The sequence below is a fragment of the Nerophis lumbriciformis genome, linkage group LG04 (assembly GCF_033978685.3).
Source record: "Nerophis lumbriciformis linkage group LG04, RoL_Nlum_v2.1, whole genome shotgun sequence".
Taxonomy (NCBI): domain Eukaryota; kingdom Metazoa; phylum Chordata; class Actinopteri; order Syngnathiformes; family Syngnathidae; genus Nerophis; species Nerophis lumbriciformis.
The window spans coordinates 4,850,751-4,867,304 of record NC_084551.2 but is presented as its reverse complement, the minus strand read 5'-3'; the positions used below and the strand labels follow the sequence as shown (position 1 = coordinate 4,867,304).

The following is a 16,554-nucleotide window of genomic DNA, read 5'->3' as shown; positions in this document are numbered from 1 at the left end:
TTGAGATATTTTAAGGCCATGTCACAATACACCATATATATGTGGATATTTTGCCTTAGCCTTGAATGAACACTTGATGCATATAATCACAGCAGTATGAAGATTCTATGTGTCTACATTAAAACATTCTTCTTCATACTGCATTAATATATGCTACTTTTAAACTTTCACGCAGAGAAGGAAATCACAACTAAAAAAATCACTATTTTTTTCATACGGTGTTGATCTGGAAATTTTTGCCTCGGCATTTTAAGAGACGTTACAATATTTCAACAATGATGACGAAAACTGTTTTCTCTGTTGTCTCTTGTTATGCGCTTATTTTTTTATTTGATTTTGTGCGTGGCATAGATTTGCCGTGCGCAATTGCACAGGCGCGCACTTTAGAGGGAGCGTTGCTCGCACGGCTGCGCTAGCATCACAGCTAACGTTAGCCATGCTGCTACCTCTCTGCTGGGAGAGGGCGTATACGTATGTGACATATGACGTGACAGTATATGACGTGACAGTATGTGACGTGTGTAAGAAGGTGCGCTTGCTGTCTGTGAGAGGGAGACATAGGAAAGAGTGAGAAGAGCCTGTCGTGTAATGCCAGCAGCTAAAAGCAACTGCGTGAGAATCCACAGACCTGTGGATGTGTTGAAGGTATGCTGGAAAAATCCGGAACGGAAATTAGGGAGCAGCAGAAAAGTGGAATGTACTATTTAAATAGGTGCGTTGGAAAACACGGAGCTGAGTTTGTTTTTTTTAACTGGATCTGGATCGGCATTTTCCCATGCCTTGCCGATACGCATTTTTTGGCAAATATCGGCGGCCGATCCGATCCAAATATCGGATCGGGACATCCCTAATTGATACTGTTGCTTTTATACATTGTCTTCTTTCTTTATAGTATTGTATTGTAAAGCTGAGATTGGGTTGGAGTTAGCTATATTTTATTAGATTGAAAAACAATCAGATTTTTGTAAATATATTTAAGAAAAATACATAAGTCATATACAGTATATGTGTTTGTGTGTGTGTGTGTGTATATACATACTAGAGATGCGCGGTTTGCGGGCACAACCGCGGAGTCCGCGGATTATCCGCGGATCGGGCGGATGAAATTAAAAAAAATTAGATTATATCCGCGGGTCGGGTCGGGCGGTTGAAAAAGAAAAAAAAGATTTTAAATAGATTCAGGCGGGTGGCAGTTAAACCAATTCGGAAATATATATACATAGTTAAATGTTGTTACCCACATACGAAAAACGAGCAGGCACCTGCTGCATATGCCACAACAGAAGAAAAAAAAAAAAAGAAGAGATGGACACTTTTACGGAGCGGAGAAGGGACGCCTCGCCGGGGTCCGGGACCGAGGCCCCTTCCCCCGAGAGGGCCCCACCGGGAGCCGTAGCTGAGGCGATCCGCGAGAAGGGCCCGACGCACGTCCAGGGTCACCACCGCGCCCACCGCACCGACACCCCGCCTCGTCCGCCTTCGCCGCGGCCGGCGTCACGCGCAGCAGGTAAGCAGCTTACCTGCCCGCCACCCCCGTGGCCGGGGGCTCGTAACAGGGGTCACTCCGCGCGCTCCGCCCGCGCAGCTTACCTGCCCGCCACCCCCGTTGCCGGGGGCGCGTAACAGGGGTCACTCCGCGCGCAGTGCGCTCACGAAAGGGGTGGGGCACACCCTGGTTGATATAGACAGCAGGACGGTGGCCATGGAAGTCGGAACCCGCTAAGGAGTGTGTAACAACCCACCTGCCGAATCAACTAGCCCTGAAAATGGATGGCGCTGGAGCGTCGGGACCATACCCGGCCGTCGCCGGCAGCGAGACGCGCTTGGAGGTGCGCTCAGCGCGGCTCCCATATGATTGCGCACTGGTGTGCGTCTGGGTCGTGACAGCGTGGCACGCGAATGTCTGTGCTGCATTGGATCAGTCTCCTTTCTTTAACAGGCAAAAGCTTTATAACCTCACTAATGCCTTGCATCGTCTATATTAGATATATAACAACGGGCGGGTGCGGGCGGATGCGGTTCTGATTAAATGTTAGGTCGGGTGGATGGCGGATGGTTGACGACTTTCTGATGTGGTTGCGGATGAAATAATTGCCTATCCGCGCATCTCTAATACATACACAAGTGTGTGTGTGGAATGTGTGTGTGTGTGTGTTTTATTTATTTTTATATATATATATATATATATATATATATATATATATATATATATATATATATATGTCTTAATAAGGTTATCCAAAAAATAGTGCTCGATACCGTAGTAGAGCGCAATATATGTATGTGTGGGAAAAAATGATGAAATAGTCTTGTGATTTTTTTCCCACACATACATATATATATATATATATATATATATATATATATATATATATATATATATATTACATATTACATTACACACACACATACATACATACAGTATATATGTCACTGACGTCATATCAATACTTTTTTTTCCTTCTTATATTTTTGTGATCGACCGGTAGGGCCCCAAAGATCGACTCCAGGGGTTGGCGACCTCCTGGTCTTATAATGTAGTCTACCATGTGGCATGACAGATGTAGAGAGGGAGGTTGCTGCTTGTCTGGAGGGCGAGTCTCTTCACAAGGGACATAAAGAAGTTATTTTCTGCACATTCATCCTTTCTTTTACTATTAAATGATTAAAAGCAGCAGCGTACGTAACTCACATTGTTTACAAAGTACAACGAAGAAGAATCATGATTCACGATAAACATTTAGATTTTATCGAAACTTAGCTCATCCTATTCATCTCGTTATGTAAATTACGACTTACTTAACTATTTATTTATTTAGTTTTTTTTTGGAGAATTGTGTTATTTATGGAGTAAATAAACATGTTTAAATTTCGAAACATGTTGAAAAGAGAAACTGGAGAATCATGTTGTAACGGTATGCTCGTTCGGAATAAACTCAAACCATAAACTATTGTTTTTTTGTTTTGTTTTTACATTTTCAATGTTCAGTTCTATGGTTAATGGCGCACTTTTCCTCCTTGCCATCACTGGTGCCCTACTATAGCCGAACAAGCAGCAACACACACTTGTTAGTTAATGCTAGAGGTGCTCACAATATTCGATGAACTCTACCTTTTGAGGAATATTTGTCCAAACAAAAATTATGGCTTGAATTCAACTTTAGGGGTTCCACTGTATGCAACAAATATACTGACACACAACATGCTTTTATGGTTGGTGTGCATGTTTTGGTGAAGTTTTTGGATACTTAAAAAGGGAACTAGAAGTACTTTTTGTGGAATATATATATAGTCTTTTTTGGGGGGTGGTTTTTACCACCATGGTGCTGATGGTACGTGTATATGTGTGTGTCTTGTCTATGCACCCAAGTGTGTGTTGCTGCATACCTGCATGCCGCATTTGTGTGATTCATGGTGAAGTTGTTGAGGAGCCGTGCACTCTCCACATTCTTTTCCCTGAAGAGAGGCCAGAGAGATATTGGGTGATGAAACCTTGCAGAAGTGACCTAAAAGTGTGTGTGTGTGTTTAAGATAAGACCGAAATAACTCGACTGTACGAAACAACATTCATCATGACAGGTCTGCCAAAAATGTTGTCAGTAAATCAATCGAGGTCAACCTCTTGCTCGTCTTGTCTCAGGCTCGGAGTTTGCCGCCGTGTCTCCGAGGGCGGGGCTTCCCGTGGCCAAGGACGACAGCAACAACACGGCCATTCTGATTGGCTGCCTGGTGGGCATCATCCTGCTGCTGCTGGCCGTCATCGCCGTCATCCTGTGGAGGCAGTACTGGAAGAAGCTGCTGGGGAAGGTGAGGACAGCGATCGTAATTATACCAAATATAAGATCGCCCCGGGCAGCACGGTGGAACAGGGGTTAGCATACCTGCCAACTACTCCGGTTTTCCCGTAATTAGTACGGTTTTCATCAACCTATTCCGGGTTACGGTTGCAGTGATAAAAAATACGGTTTTTCATTAATTACATTTTTTTTTTTTTTTTTTTAAGTTTTATTCACGAAATCGCGTAACAACCGAATGCCATGCGCGAGGCTATTTATAGCACCGCTGCCAAGCACGAGGCACCTGTTGCCCATTGTTTCCAAATAGAGCGAACGATCATGGAATCAGCCGGAGAAAAATCGCAAGCGAGTCTCAAACCGAAAAGAAAACTGCAGTCATTCCGTGAAGAATATTCAAAAGCCTATCCGGGAATAATTATCCGTTCCAAAAAGGGTGAAAACTACGCGAATTGCACCTTGTGCAGACAAGATTTTTCGATCGGACACGGAGGAATTAGCCATGTAAAAGACCACGTTGGGACAAAAAAACACAAGTCTAATGCCGTTGCTAAATTTGGATTTTAGCCACAAAAAGGTAATGACACCAATGTTATCTATTGGAATTGTTTAGTACTGTTATACTGTTAAAAGTGTTTATACTATTTATGCTTTCAAGTCCAAGTTGAAGAAATCTTGTTAAATGTTGACAGCATAACTACCAAAATACAGAAGTATGTCCTTAATATTTTTGCAAAGTTGAAAAGTTAAAATGATTACATTAGAGATGTGATGTGCCACTTTTCAAGTGTCTGATGGCTTCAATTAATTTTCATGAATTTTTCATATTTTGAATTCTTTTGAAAGGCTTACAAAAAAACTACATTTGAATTGTAAATCCATGCTATTGACAGGACTATTAATTTTAATGAAGTTAGCTTACCATGTTTACAGTATGATAATTGTGATAGAAATGTGAATTTTAGGCACAGAATATTTTTTACAATTGAACAAGTCAGTAGATTATACAAGCTTGGACAGAAAGTTAATGACACCAATTTTTTTTTTATGGAATTGTTTAGTACTGTTTTACCATTTGTTTACTGTAAAAAGTGTTTATACTTTCAATTAACAAATTGAAGTCTTGTGAAAGGTTGACAGGATAACTGGCATTAACTGTCAAAATAATTTCAAACTATTGAAGTTATCTTACAGAATAAACATGTCAATCAACCCATATGATTTTTGCTGTAATATTTTTGTTTTGAAAAGTCACTGTGACTGATAGAAAAGTGATGGTTTTAGCAACATTTTAACCTGTCTGAATGCAATCAATCATTTTGCGTTGGCAGGTATGGGTTAGTACGTGTGCCTCACAATACGAAGGTCCTGAGTTCAATCCCGGGCTCGGGATCTTTCTGTGTGGAGTTTGCATGTTCTCCCTGTGACTGCGTGGGTTCCCTCCGGGTACTCCGGCTTCCTCCCACCTCCAAAAACATGCACCTGGGGATAGGTTGATTGGCAACACTAAATTGGCCCTAGTGTGTGAGTGTGAATGTTGTCTGTCTAACTGTGTTGGCCCCGCGATGAGGTGGTGACTTGTCCAGGGTGTACCCCGCCTACCGCCCGAATGCAGCTGAGATAGGCTCCAGCACCCCCCGCGACCCCGTAAGGGACAAGCGGTAGAAAATGGATGGATGGATAAGACCGCCCCGAGTAGAAGACGACCACTCGCTATTCAACACGCGTTTTTGGACTCGGACATAAAAGTTGCTGGGGAAGTAGACGGCAGACATACTTGTATATATCAGGGGTCGGCAACCCAAAACGTTGAAAGAGCCATATTGGACCAAAAATACAAAAAACAAATCTGTCTGGAGCTGCAAAAAATTAAAAGCCGTTTATAAGTGTTTTGATGAAGGCAACACATGATGCAAATCTGAAATTTAATATTTATTCTACACATTTTTACAACATTAGAAACCAGGTTAGAGGAAACTGCAGTCTCTCTTCTTTTAATAGATTTATTACAATCTTTGGCAAGGTGGGTAATGTTTGCTGTGGTCTGGAACAACATGGCACACCAACAACTATCTGAAATGCAGCCAATATTACATACAGATAATGTGTCATGAGACATGCAAAACTAAATGATATACAAAGAGAATAAAAGTAAAGGTTAAATTAGCTCAAATACAGGGCCGGCCCGTGGCATAGGCCGTACAGGCAAATGCTAAGGGCGCCGTCCATCAGGGGGCGCCACGCAAGTGCCACAAATGTTGGAGAGAAAAAAAAAAAAAGACAAAAAAAGTTGGTACTATTATTTCTAAATACAAAAAATAATCCCACGTTAATTAAAATGCAAAGTAAAGCCTATTTAATAGAATTATTATTTGTTACAACATCCCCCCCCCCGCACGGTGCGCCCCCTCCCTTCCCGTATCATGACTCTTTTTGGACGTCCCCACATCAAAAAATCAACACAAGATGTCAAAACGGCCAAAACTGTCAGGTGCCCAGGGAAGAAAAAAGAGAAAAGAAGAGGAGGAGAAACGAGAAAAGACAGAGGTAGCAGGTAGGTAACGTTAGCCTACATGAAATTATTTGTCTGTTACAGAATGTGATAGTAACCTGGCTTTTTAGCATTAAGCTAATGTTACATGAGTCGGCAATTGCTAATCAATAAATAGCTAGTTCTGTTTTAACGTCGGGTTAATATTGTGGAGGGGGCTAAATTGTTATGGAAAATAATAATGTAACGTTAGGTAATTACAGTACTCCCACCTACATTCCTCTGGGACATTTGTATTAGATATTTTAAGCAGGTGTTTTTTGTTTACATTGTTATTGCCTTCTGGTTAGCTAATGTTTGCCCTGCAGGTAATAGTCACTTTTCCACCCCTTTATATATTAGGTATAGTTGTTAGTAAAAAAAAAAAGGTCAAAGACAAAGCTATTCGGTTTCTTGTGAGTATATACACTTCACTGCCGATGTGGGGGGGCGCCACCTAAAATCTTGCCTAGGGCGCCAGATTGGTTAGGGCCGGGCCTGCTCAAATATACCTACAAATGAGGCATAATGATGCAATATGTACATACAGCTAAATAGCATGTTAGCATTGATTAACTTGCAGTCAAGCACTGACCAAATATGTCTGATTAGCACTCCAACAAGTCAATAACATCAACAAAGCACACCTTTGTGCATTCACACACAGCATGAAACTTTTGGTGGACAAAATGAGATAAAGTAGTGGAAGATTATACATGTAAACAAACTGTTGCGCCACAGTCATACTTGCCAACCTTGAGACCTCCGATTTCGGGAGGTGGTGGGGCGGGGGGCGTGGTTAAGATATATATATATAAAAAATACTTGACTTTCAGTGAATTCTAGCTATATATATATATATTTTTATTTTATTTATTACATATATATATATATTTTATTACACATATATATGTGTGTGTGTGTGTGTGTGTGTGTGTGTGTGTGTGTGTGTGTGTGTGTGTGTATAAATAAATAAAATAAATACTTGAATTTCAGTGTTCATTTAGTTAAGGGTTGAATTGTTCATCCTTGTTCTATTCTCTGTCACTATTTCAGAACACGCACATTTACAAATATACATTATAAAATCAATAAGAAAACGGGAGCTCTAATTTGGGAGTCTGAATTAGGATCAGAAGTTCCTATATAAACATTGCGCACTCACGTCGCCTTTTTGTATTGATTACTGCAGCTGTGCACTGGATTCATTCACAAATACAAACTACAACTCACAAACACTTTAGAGTTAGGCCCCACCATCAGAATGTGTACTTAAACTTATAAAGATCACATGGATATTATTCAGTGAGTTGATTCACCAAAACTAACCTGTTATACAGGAGGAAAAAGCACACAGGACGTTTCAATTGTTCACAGACTGGTCGCGCTCATCAGAATGACAAGACACTTCCGGTCTGCAGGTGATAGCATTAAATTGGGAAGAAACGCCCTACTGCCCCCTACTGACCAATGTGAATACTGATAAATGTGTAATGACAGCTCCAAAAACGAATTCAAACCACAAAATAAAATAATTAAATCAACACAAAAATGTGACACATTATGGGTGGGTCACATATGCATGTACAGTAGATGGCAGTATTGTCCTGTTTAAAAGTGTCACAACATTGCTGTTTACGGCAGACGAACTGCTTTACGGCAGACGGAAACTTGACTGCTGTTGTTGTGTGTTGTTACCGCGCTGGGAGGACGTTAATGAAACTGCCTAACAATAAACCCACATAAGAAACCAAGACCTCGCCCTCGATCATTAGCTGTTTATATTGTGGGAAAGCGGACGTGTGAACAGGCTGTCAACACGTCACTCAGGTCCGCATGGAGCTGGAGGGGGCGTGGCCTCCAGCTCCGCCTGAATTTCGGGAGATTTTCGGGAGAAAATTTGTCCCGGGAGGTTTTCGGGAGAGGCGCTGAATTTCGGGAGTCTCCCGGAAAATCCGGGAGGGTTGGCAAGTATGGCCACAGTCCACACTATGGTGAGTTCAAGAACCGCCAAAATGAATTAGGACAAAACGATGTTCACCAAATACTCTCATCAGTGAAGCATACACACAAACATATTAAACAGTGGGCTTTCTAGCAATTGGGAAGGTTTGTGTCATGTTTGTCCTCAAACAAAAACAAAAAATAATTGTTTCCCTTCTTTTTCCATTTTCAATCCTTTTTTAAAAATGCTCCAGGGAGCCACTAAAGAGCCGCGGGTTGCTGACCCCCGGTATATACCGTATTGACCTGAATACGATACTGCTCTTTTTCCACCGCACGCGTGCGAGTGACAGGAAGAAAAGCTCTGACTCTCTTAAGAAAACATTTAGGACCACCCGTGATGTATAAATGTGAAGACCCCAAATATAAAACGGGTTTGATATTCAGGTCAATGCAGTGATTCAATGGACACTTCATTAGGTACACCTGCACTAGAAAAAAAAAAAAAACCTGCGCACGTTGAACTCCACACTTACCCTCGTCCGTGACTCCCGTCCGCAGGCCCAGGGCAGCCTCTCGGGCGACGAGCTGCGCGTGCACCTGTCCGTCCCCTCGGACAACGTGGTCATCAACAACACGCACAGCTACTCCAGCCGCTACCAGCGCATCCACACCTTCCCCGACGACCCCGAGCGGGAGGGCGAGTGCGAGTACCAGGAGCCAAGCGCCTTGCTTCGCCCGCGGGACCACCGTGACAGCACGGGTAGGTGGAACACACGCTTTTATCCAGTGATTTACAGCATGTCCTGCTGAGAGGCACTTGAACGCAACATGCTATAAATACACGCTGATGGAGCTTGTTTACTATTGAAACATACACACACACAAAACAGCTTTGAATATTTTCTCTTCCGCATTCTTCAAGTGTGCATAAGTTCTTGCGCTCTTAGCCCCTGCAGAAATGATATGTGATTTATTTACTGCACGGACAGAAGTGTTGGGACATCTGGCCATTATGTTTACAGGAAGTGACAATTTTGAAGAAAAATGACCTGAGGTTGCACTTTTCAGTTGAGTTAATTTATTTTAGATTTAGGCTTAGTCTTTTAAATGTTTTTCAAAGGTTCAATTACATTTTACTGATACAAAATTAAGTTTTTGGCATGTTTTCAAGTTGCCTCCCCAGACCCTCTTTGAGCCAGGTGGTCCGCAAACCCGCATTAGCTCGACCACGGGTTGTTAACCTTTCTGACCTTGGGGCCCAACTTTTCCACTCCAGAAGGGCCTGGGGCCCACTCAATTATTAACACTAAATTAGTCATCTTACTCTTGATTTTAATTGTGTTCAATGATTATATCCAACCTACTTACTGTTGGTGTATGTAAATAACTCATTTTACAAAGTATATATGTGCGACTTATACAGCTAATATATGGAAAAATATATTTTTCTTCTAAAATTTTGTGCGTGCGGTAGAGATGCGCGGTTTGCGGGCACAACCGCGGATTATCCACGGATCGGGCGGATGAAATTTAAAAAAAATTAGATTTTATCCGCGGGTCGGGTCGGGTCGGGCGGTTGAAATAAAAAAAAATTAGATTTTAAATAGATTCAGGCGGGTGGCAGTTAAACCAATTCGTAAATATATATACATAGTTAAATGTTGTTACCCACATACGAAAAACGAGCAGGCACCTGCTGCATATGCCACAACAGAAGAAAAAAAAAGAAAAGAGATGGACACTTTTACGGAGCGGAGAAGGGACGCCTCGCCGGGGTCCGGGACCGAGGCCCCTTCCCCCGAGAGGGCTCCACCGGGAGCCGTAGCTGAGGCGATCCGCGAGAAGGGCCCGACGCACGTCCAGGGTCACCACCGCGCCCACCGCACCGACACCCCGCCTCGTCCGCCTTCGCCGCGGCCGGCGTCACGCGCAGCAGGTAAGCAGCTTACCTGCCCGCCACCCCCGTGGCCGGGGGCGCGTAACAGGGGTCACTCCGCGCGCAGTGCGCTCACGAAAGGGGTGGGGCTCACCCTGGTTGATATAGACAGCAGGACGGTGGCCATGGAAGTCGGAACCCGCTAAGGAGTGTGTAACAACCCACCTGCCGAATCAACTAGCCCTGAAAATGGATGGCGCTGGAGCGTCGGGCCCATACCCGGCCGTCGCCGGCAGCGAGACGCGCTTGGAGGTGCGCTCAGCGCGGCTCCCATATGATTGCGCACTGGTGTGCGTCTGGGTCGTGACAGCGTGGCACGCGAATGTCTGTGCTGCATTGGATCAGTCTCCTTTCTTTAACAGGCAAAAGCTTTATAACCTCACTAATGCCTTGCATCGTCTATATTAGATATATAACAGCGGGCGGGTGCGGTTCTGATCAAATGTTACATCGGGTGGATGGCGGATGGTTGACGACTTTCTGATGCGGTTGCGGATGAAATAATTGCCTATCCGCGCATCTCTAGCGTGCGGCCTATATCCTGGTGCACTCTGTACATTTTTTATATAATTCGTAATATAGTATCCTGATTAAAAACATAGTAAATAAAATACAATCTATTACAAAATAAGTTTTTTTCAAACAAAATAGTGGAGTACAAAATATAAAATCTTGGACTGAAGTATATTTTAAATTTAATATTTTTGGGAAGAATTATAAAAAAAATATTAATAAAATACATGTACAAATAAAAGTATTAAATTGTGTGAATTATACAACATGTAAAATATTATTTAAATTAAATATTTATTTTGTAAAAAATAAATACATATTTATTGTATTTGTATTATTGTAATCTAAATACTGTTGCATAGATCCTAAACATTTTTTTAATTAAATGTCCAAATAAAAGCCGCCTTTACTAAATACCTGCCCTCTAATAAACACGTTCAGTCAAGTAAATATAAACATCCAGCTGCAAATTATTATAGCACCTTTTTCAGATACTTAAAGCCCTTTAAACTGAGAACCCATTGTTCATTCAGTACTGTTATATGAAACCATGGGTTGATTAGAAAGATTAATATTTATTTAACACACAAACCTTAGCTTTAGAGCAGGCTGATCAGAAAAATAAGCACAAATCAAATATACTGCATAAAATGGGACTCATAGTTAACTGACAAACATAAATGTACATACAATTATGGTGTGCCAAAACAAACAAAGTTAATAATTAATGTTTAAACTGTAAACAAAAATTTAAGTGCAAATGAAAATAGAGCTTTACCACATTTTGCTCTTAAGAAACGTATCTGACTTTAGTTGCAGACTTCCTCGGTTTGTTTGCTATTATCATTACTGCCACAAGTGGTGGAAAATAGTGTTACAACTGAGTACCGCTGCGGCCTGAGAATAACATATTTTTTACGAGGCGTTCGCAGCCAAACAACTGGACCCGATGGTTAAGAAACACTGACCTCGACCAAAAATGGCATAAAACATCCCCTTTTGACCTTTTGTGATAACTATGGGGATGCTCCCCCAACAAAGGTCTCAAACAACGCTTTCAAAGGGGTTACATTTTGTGCTGTCGGGACAGGTCTTAAAGTTAATTTTTTACTCTCAAGGAGTTGCCACCAGAGGTGGGTAGTAACGCGCTACATTTACTCCGTTAAATCTACTTGAGTAACTTTTGGGATAAATTGTACTTCTAAGAGTAGTTTTAATGCAACATACTTTTACTTTTACTTGAGTATATTTATAGAGAAGAAACGCTACTTTTACCCCGCTACTTTTATCTACATTCAGCTCGCTACTCGCTACTAATTTTTATCGATCTGTTAATGCACGCTTTGTTTGTTTTGGTCTGTCAGACAGACCTTCATAGTGCCTGCGTTTCAACAAATACAGTCACTGGCGACGTTCACTCCGTTCCACCAATCAGATGCAGTCACTGGTGACGTTGGACCAATCAAACAGAGCCAGGGGTCACATGACCTGATTTAAACAAGTTGAAAAACTTATTGGGGTGTTACCATTTAGTGGTCAATTGTACGGAATATGTACTGTACTGTGCAATCTACTAATACAAGTTTCAATCAATCAATCAAAAGTGTGAAGGAAAAAACACCATTTTTTATTTCAACCGTACATCCCGTCAAAAGCCTAAAGACTGACTGCACAGTTCCTGTCTTCACAATAAAAGTGCCGCTCCATCGCGCCTGCGCTTTCAAAATAAGAGTCTCCGAAAGCCAGCGCAAACAAGCTAGCAAGCTACGGAGTTTGCCGCCAATGTATTTCTTGTAAAGTGTATAAAAACGAATATGGAAGCTGGACATATAAGATGCCAAAAACCAACCACTTTCATGTGGTATTAGACAGAAAGGAGGAACTTTTTTTCTCCTCCATTTGAAAACGTGGACGTTTGTCATCACTACTGTCTGATTACAATCAATGCAAGTCATCAGAATCAGGTAATACACCAACTTATATTCTAGTCTTCATGAAAGAAAGGAATCTATATGTGTTAAACATGCATGTATATTCATTAAAACACCATTAACATGTAAACAAAAATGGCAAAAAAAATAAATATAAATTATATACTGTATATATCAATGTATGTATGTATACATATATATATATATATATATATATATATATATATATATATATATGAATGATATGTGTGTGTATGATATGAGTGTGTATGTTACTCATCAGTTACTCAGTACTTGAGTAGTTTTTTTACAACATACTTTTTACTTTTACTCAAGTAAATATTTGGGTGACTACTCCTTACTTTTACTTGAGTAATAAATCTCTAAAGTAACAGTACTCTTACTTGAGTACAATTTCTGGCTACTCTACCCACCTCTGGTTGCTACATACTCCTTTTTGAGACAAGAGTTGTGTGAAACCTTCAAAAACCTCATCCGGAGTCCTGGCTCTCTTTTTATAATCTTACCTAAAATGCTGAGAAAAGACGTGAACTTGAGGCATTTTCATTTAAATTGATTACATTATCGTGGCAGATCAAAAGATTGATATACCTCAACTTACCAGCTTAATTGTTTCTGTGACGCAGCTCTTAACTCAAAACACTTGTATATTAAAGCAACATCTCCCATTGAAATGAATTGAAATCAATTTAATTGGTGTTTAGCCCCTTCCAAAGCAGCATTTACTTTGGAGAGCGGACTTCTACGGTACCTCCTTCCATCTGCTTCCCCCATCAAACACACCATCAGCAGCTTATCCATGTTTTCATGGATAAATGTCGTCCGTTCAGATATTATTTGAATGACCTTGGCTGGCATTGAACACATTCTGCTTCAGTATGGTGCAGACTAGCAGTGATACTCTTATGTCGACTTATGACGATTAGCCAAGAGACAGCTCTTATCTCAAAACACTCTTAAGCTGGGGTAACCCTGTATCCTGAACAAATGTGGCTTTATAATATTTGTTTTTAACAGACATAGCCATTAACTGAAACTATAGGTCCACATAAAATGCTGAAGTTATTAACAAGTCAAAAAACTGAACACTTTTCTGAGCATTACGACAGCAAGTATTGAACGTTAAACGTTTCCTCTGCTTCAGATTCGCATACAGATACAGTAATGTTAGAGATAAAACATTTGATTACCGAGATTTAAAAAAAACGTTCACTTCACAATGGATCCGTAAAGCTCCGCTCTTTGGTCGGAATGACAAGGCCGTCGATTAGTTACAACTTGGTCACTTTATTTATAATTTCCACAGGGCACAACCGGACATCCACCATGCTATTTGCACTCCTGCACATGCTAGCGCTACCTCTCCTAACTTGTCCACTCACTCATGTCACTCACCCCACATACTGCCATTCTTAAAGGGGCACACACACACACATACGCTACTCTCACAACAGCTGTTTTAAAACACGCCTCGCTTAATGTGGCGATTAGTATTAGCACCTTTGCTTCAAACTTAAGTAAACATTTAAATACTGTATTTTTCGGACTATAAGTCGCAGTTTTTTTTCATAGTTTGGCCGGGGGTGCGACTTATACTCAGGAGCGACTTATGTGTGAAATTATTAACACATTACCGTAAAATATCAAATAATATTATTTAGCTCATTCACGTAATAGACTAGAAGTATAAGATTTCATGGGATTTAGCGATTAGGAGTGACAGATTGTTTGGTAAACGTATAGCATGTTCTATATGTTATAGTTATTTGAATGACTCTTACCATAATATGTTACGTTAACATACCAGTTGGTTATTTATGCCTCATATAACGTACACTTATTCAGCCTGTTGTTCACTATTCTTTATTTATTTTAAATTGCCTTTCAAATGTCTATTCTTGGTGTTGGCTTTTATCAAATACATTTCTCCAAAAAATGCGACTTATACTCCAGTGCGACTCATATATGTTTATTTTTCTTCTTTATTAAGCATTTTCTACCCCTGTGGTAAATTTTAAATGTGCTCTATAAATAACGTTGATTTGATTTGATTTGATTTTCGGCCGGTGCGACTTATACTCCGGAGCGACTTATAGTCCGAAAAATGCGGTAATAAGCATTCAGATCTGCACAAAAGTTATAAAATGTGACGGGTAATAATGTAGTTTTTACACCTGTCCTGCTGTTTGGCTCCGGTGCAGACTGCAGTCGAAGAGCACAGGGAAGATGGGACGGCGTGGCGAAGTTGGTAGAGTGGCCGTGCCAGCAATCGGAGGGTTGCTGGTTACTGGGGTTCAATACCCACCTTCTACCATCCTAGTCACGTCCGTTGTGTCCTTGGGCAAGACACTTCACCCCTTGCTCCTGATGGCTGCTGGTTAGCGCCTTGCATGGCAGCTCCCGCCATCAGTGTGTGAATGTGTGTGTGAATGGGTGAATGTGGAAATACTGTCAAAGCGCTTTGAGTACCTTGAAGGTAGAAAAGCGCTATACAAGTATAACCCATTTATCCTTTATCATTTAAGATGTTCCCTTCAGGGTCGATGCCATTTCAATGCCTTTTAATTTATATTTTAACCTTGTAAAATTGTTTTTTGACTGAGTATTTTACTGTAGTGTAAGATTTTCTGTTAAAATAAAGCCAATATTGAATTTTTTTGTAGTTCCCTTTATTTTGGAAAAGTATCGGTATACATTTTGGTACCGGTACTAACTTATTGGCATCGAGACAACCCTAGTTCCCGACTAGGACGCATAGAATTATCTAAAATGCCAGTGGCCCAATACTTTTGTCCAAGAGGCATGTGAGAGAAGAGTGTTTTTTTTCTTCTTTATTATGCATTTTCGGCCGGTGCGACTTATACTCCGGAGCGACTTATAGTCCGAAAAATACGGTAATAAGCATTCAGATCTGCACAAAAGTTATAAAATGTGACGGGAAATAATGTAGTTGTTACACCTGTCCTGCTGTTTGGCTCCGGTGCAGACTGCAGTCGAGGAGCACAGGGAAGATGTTCCCTTCAGGGTCGATGCCATTTCAATGCCTTTTAATTTATATTTTAACCTTGTAAAATTGTTTTTGACTGAGTATTTTACTGTAGTGTAAGATGTGCTGTTAAAATAAAGCCAACATTGAAATTGTTTGTAGTTCCCTTTATTTGGAAAAGTATCGGTATATATTTTGGTACCGGTACTAACTTATTGGTATCGAGACAACCCTAGTTCCCACCTAGGACGCATAGAATTATCTAAAATGCCAGTGGCCCAATACTTTTGTCCAAGAGGCATGTGAGAGAAGAGTGTTTTTTTTCTTCTTTATTATGCATTTTCGGCCGGTGCGACTTATACTCCGGAGCGACTTATAGTCCGTAAAATACGGTAATAAGCATTCAGATCTGCACAAAAGTTATAAAATGTGACGGGTAATAATGTAGTTGTTACACCTGTCCTGCTGTTTGGCTCCGGTGCAGACTGCAGTCGAAGAGCACAGGGAAGATGTTCCCTTCAGGGTCAATGCCTTTTAATGTATATTTTAACCTTGTAAAAACATTTTTTGACTGAGTATTTTACTGTAGTGTAAGATTTTCTGTTAAAATAAATCCAATATTGAAATTTTTTGTAATTCCTTTTATTTGGAAAAGTATCGGTATACATTTTGGTACCGGTACTAACTTATTGGCATCGAGACAACCCTAGTTCCCGACTAGGACGCATAGAATTATCTAAAATGCCAGTGGCCCAATACTTTTGTCCAAGAGGCATGTGAGAGAAGAGTGTTTTTTTTCTTCTTTATTATGCATTTTCGGCCGGTGCGACTTATACTCCGGAGCGACTTATAGTCCGAAAAATACGGTAATAAGCATTCAGATCTGCACAAAAGTT

General features: G+C 40.8%; 1 protein-coding gene across 5 annotated transcripts in view; it reads left to right on the top strand.

Moving 5' to 3' along the window:
• Positions 1–16,554, top strand: part of ddr1 (discoidin domain receptor tyrosine kinase 1) — a 199,205-nt gene that overhangs the window by 161,440 nt on the left and 21,211 nt on the right. For all 5 annotated transcript variants that reach the window (XM_061947702.2, XM_072912946.1, XM_072912947.1 and 2 more), the window contains 2 exons: positions 3,641–3,807; positions 8,830–9,031. In XM_061947702.2, coding sequence (XP_061803686.1) covers positions 3,641–3,807; positions 8,830–9,031 — 369 coding nt within the window. The remainder of the gene's footprint in view (positions 1–3,640; positions 3,808–8,829; positions 9,032–16,554) is intronic.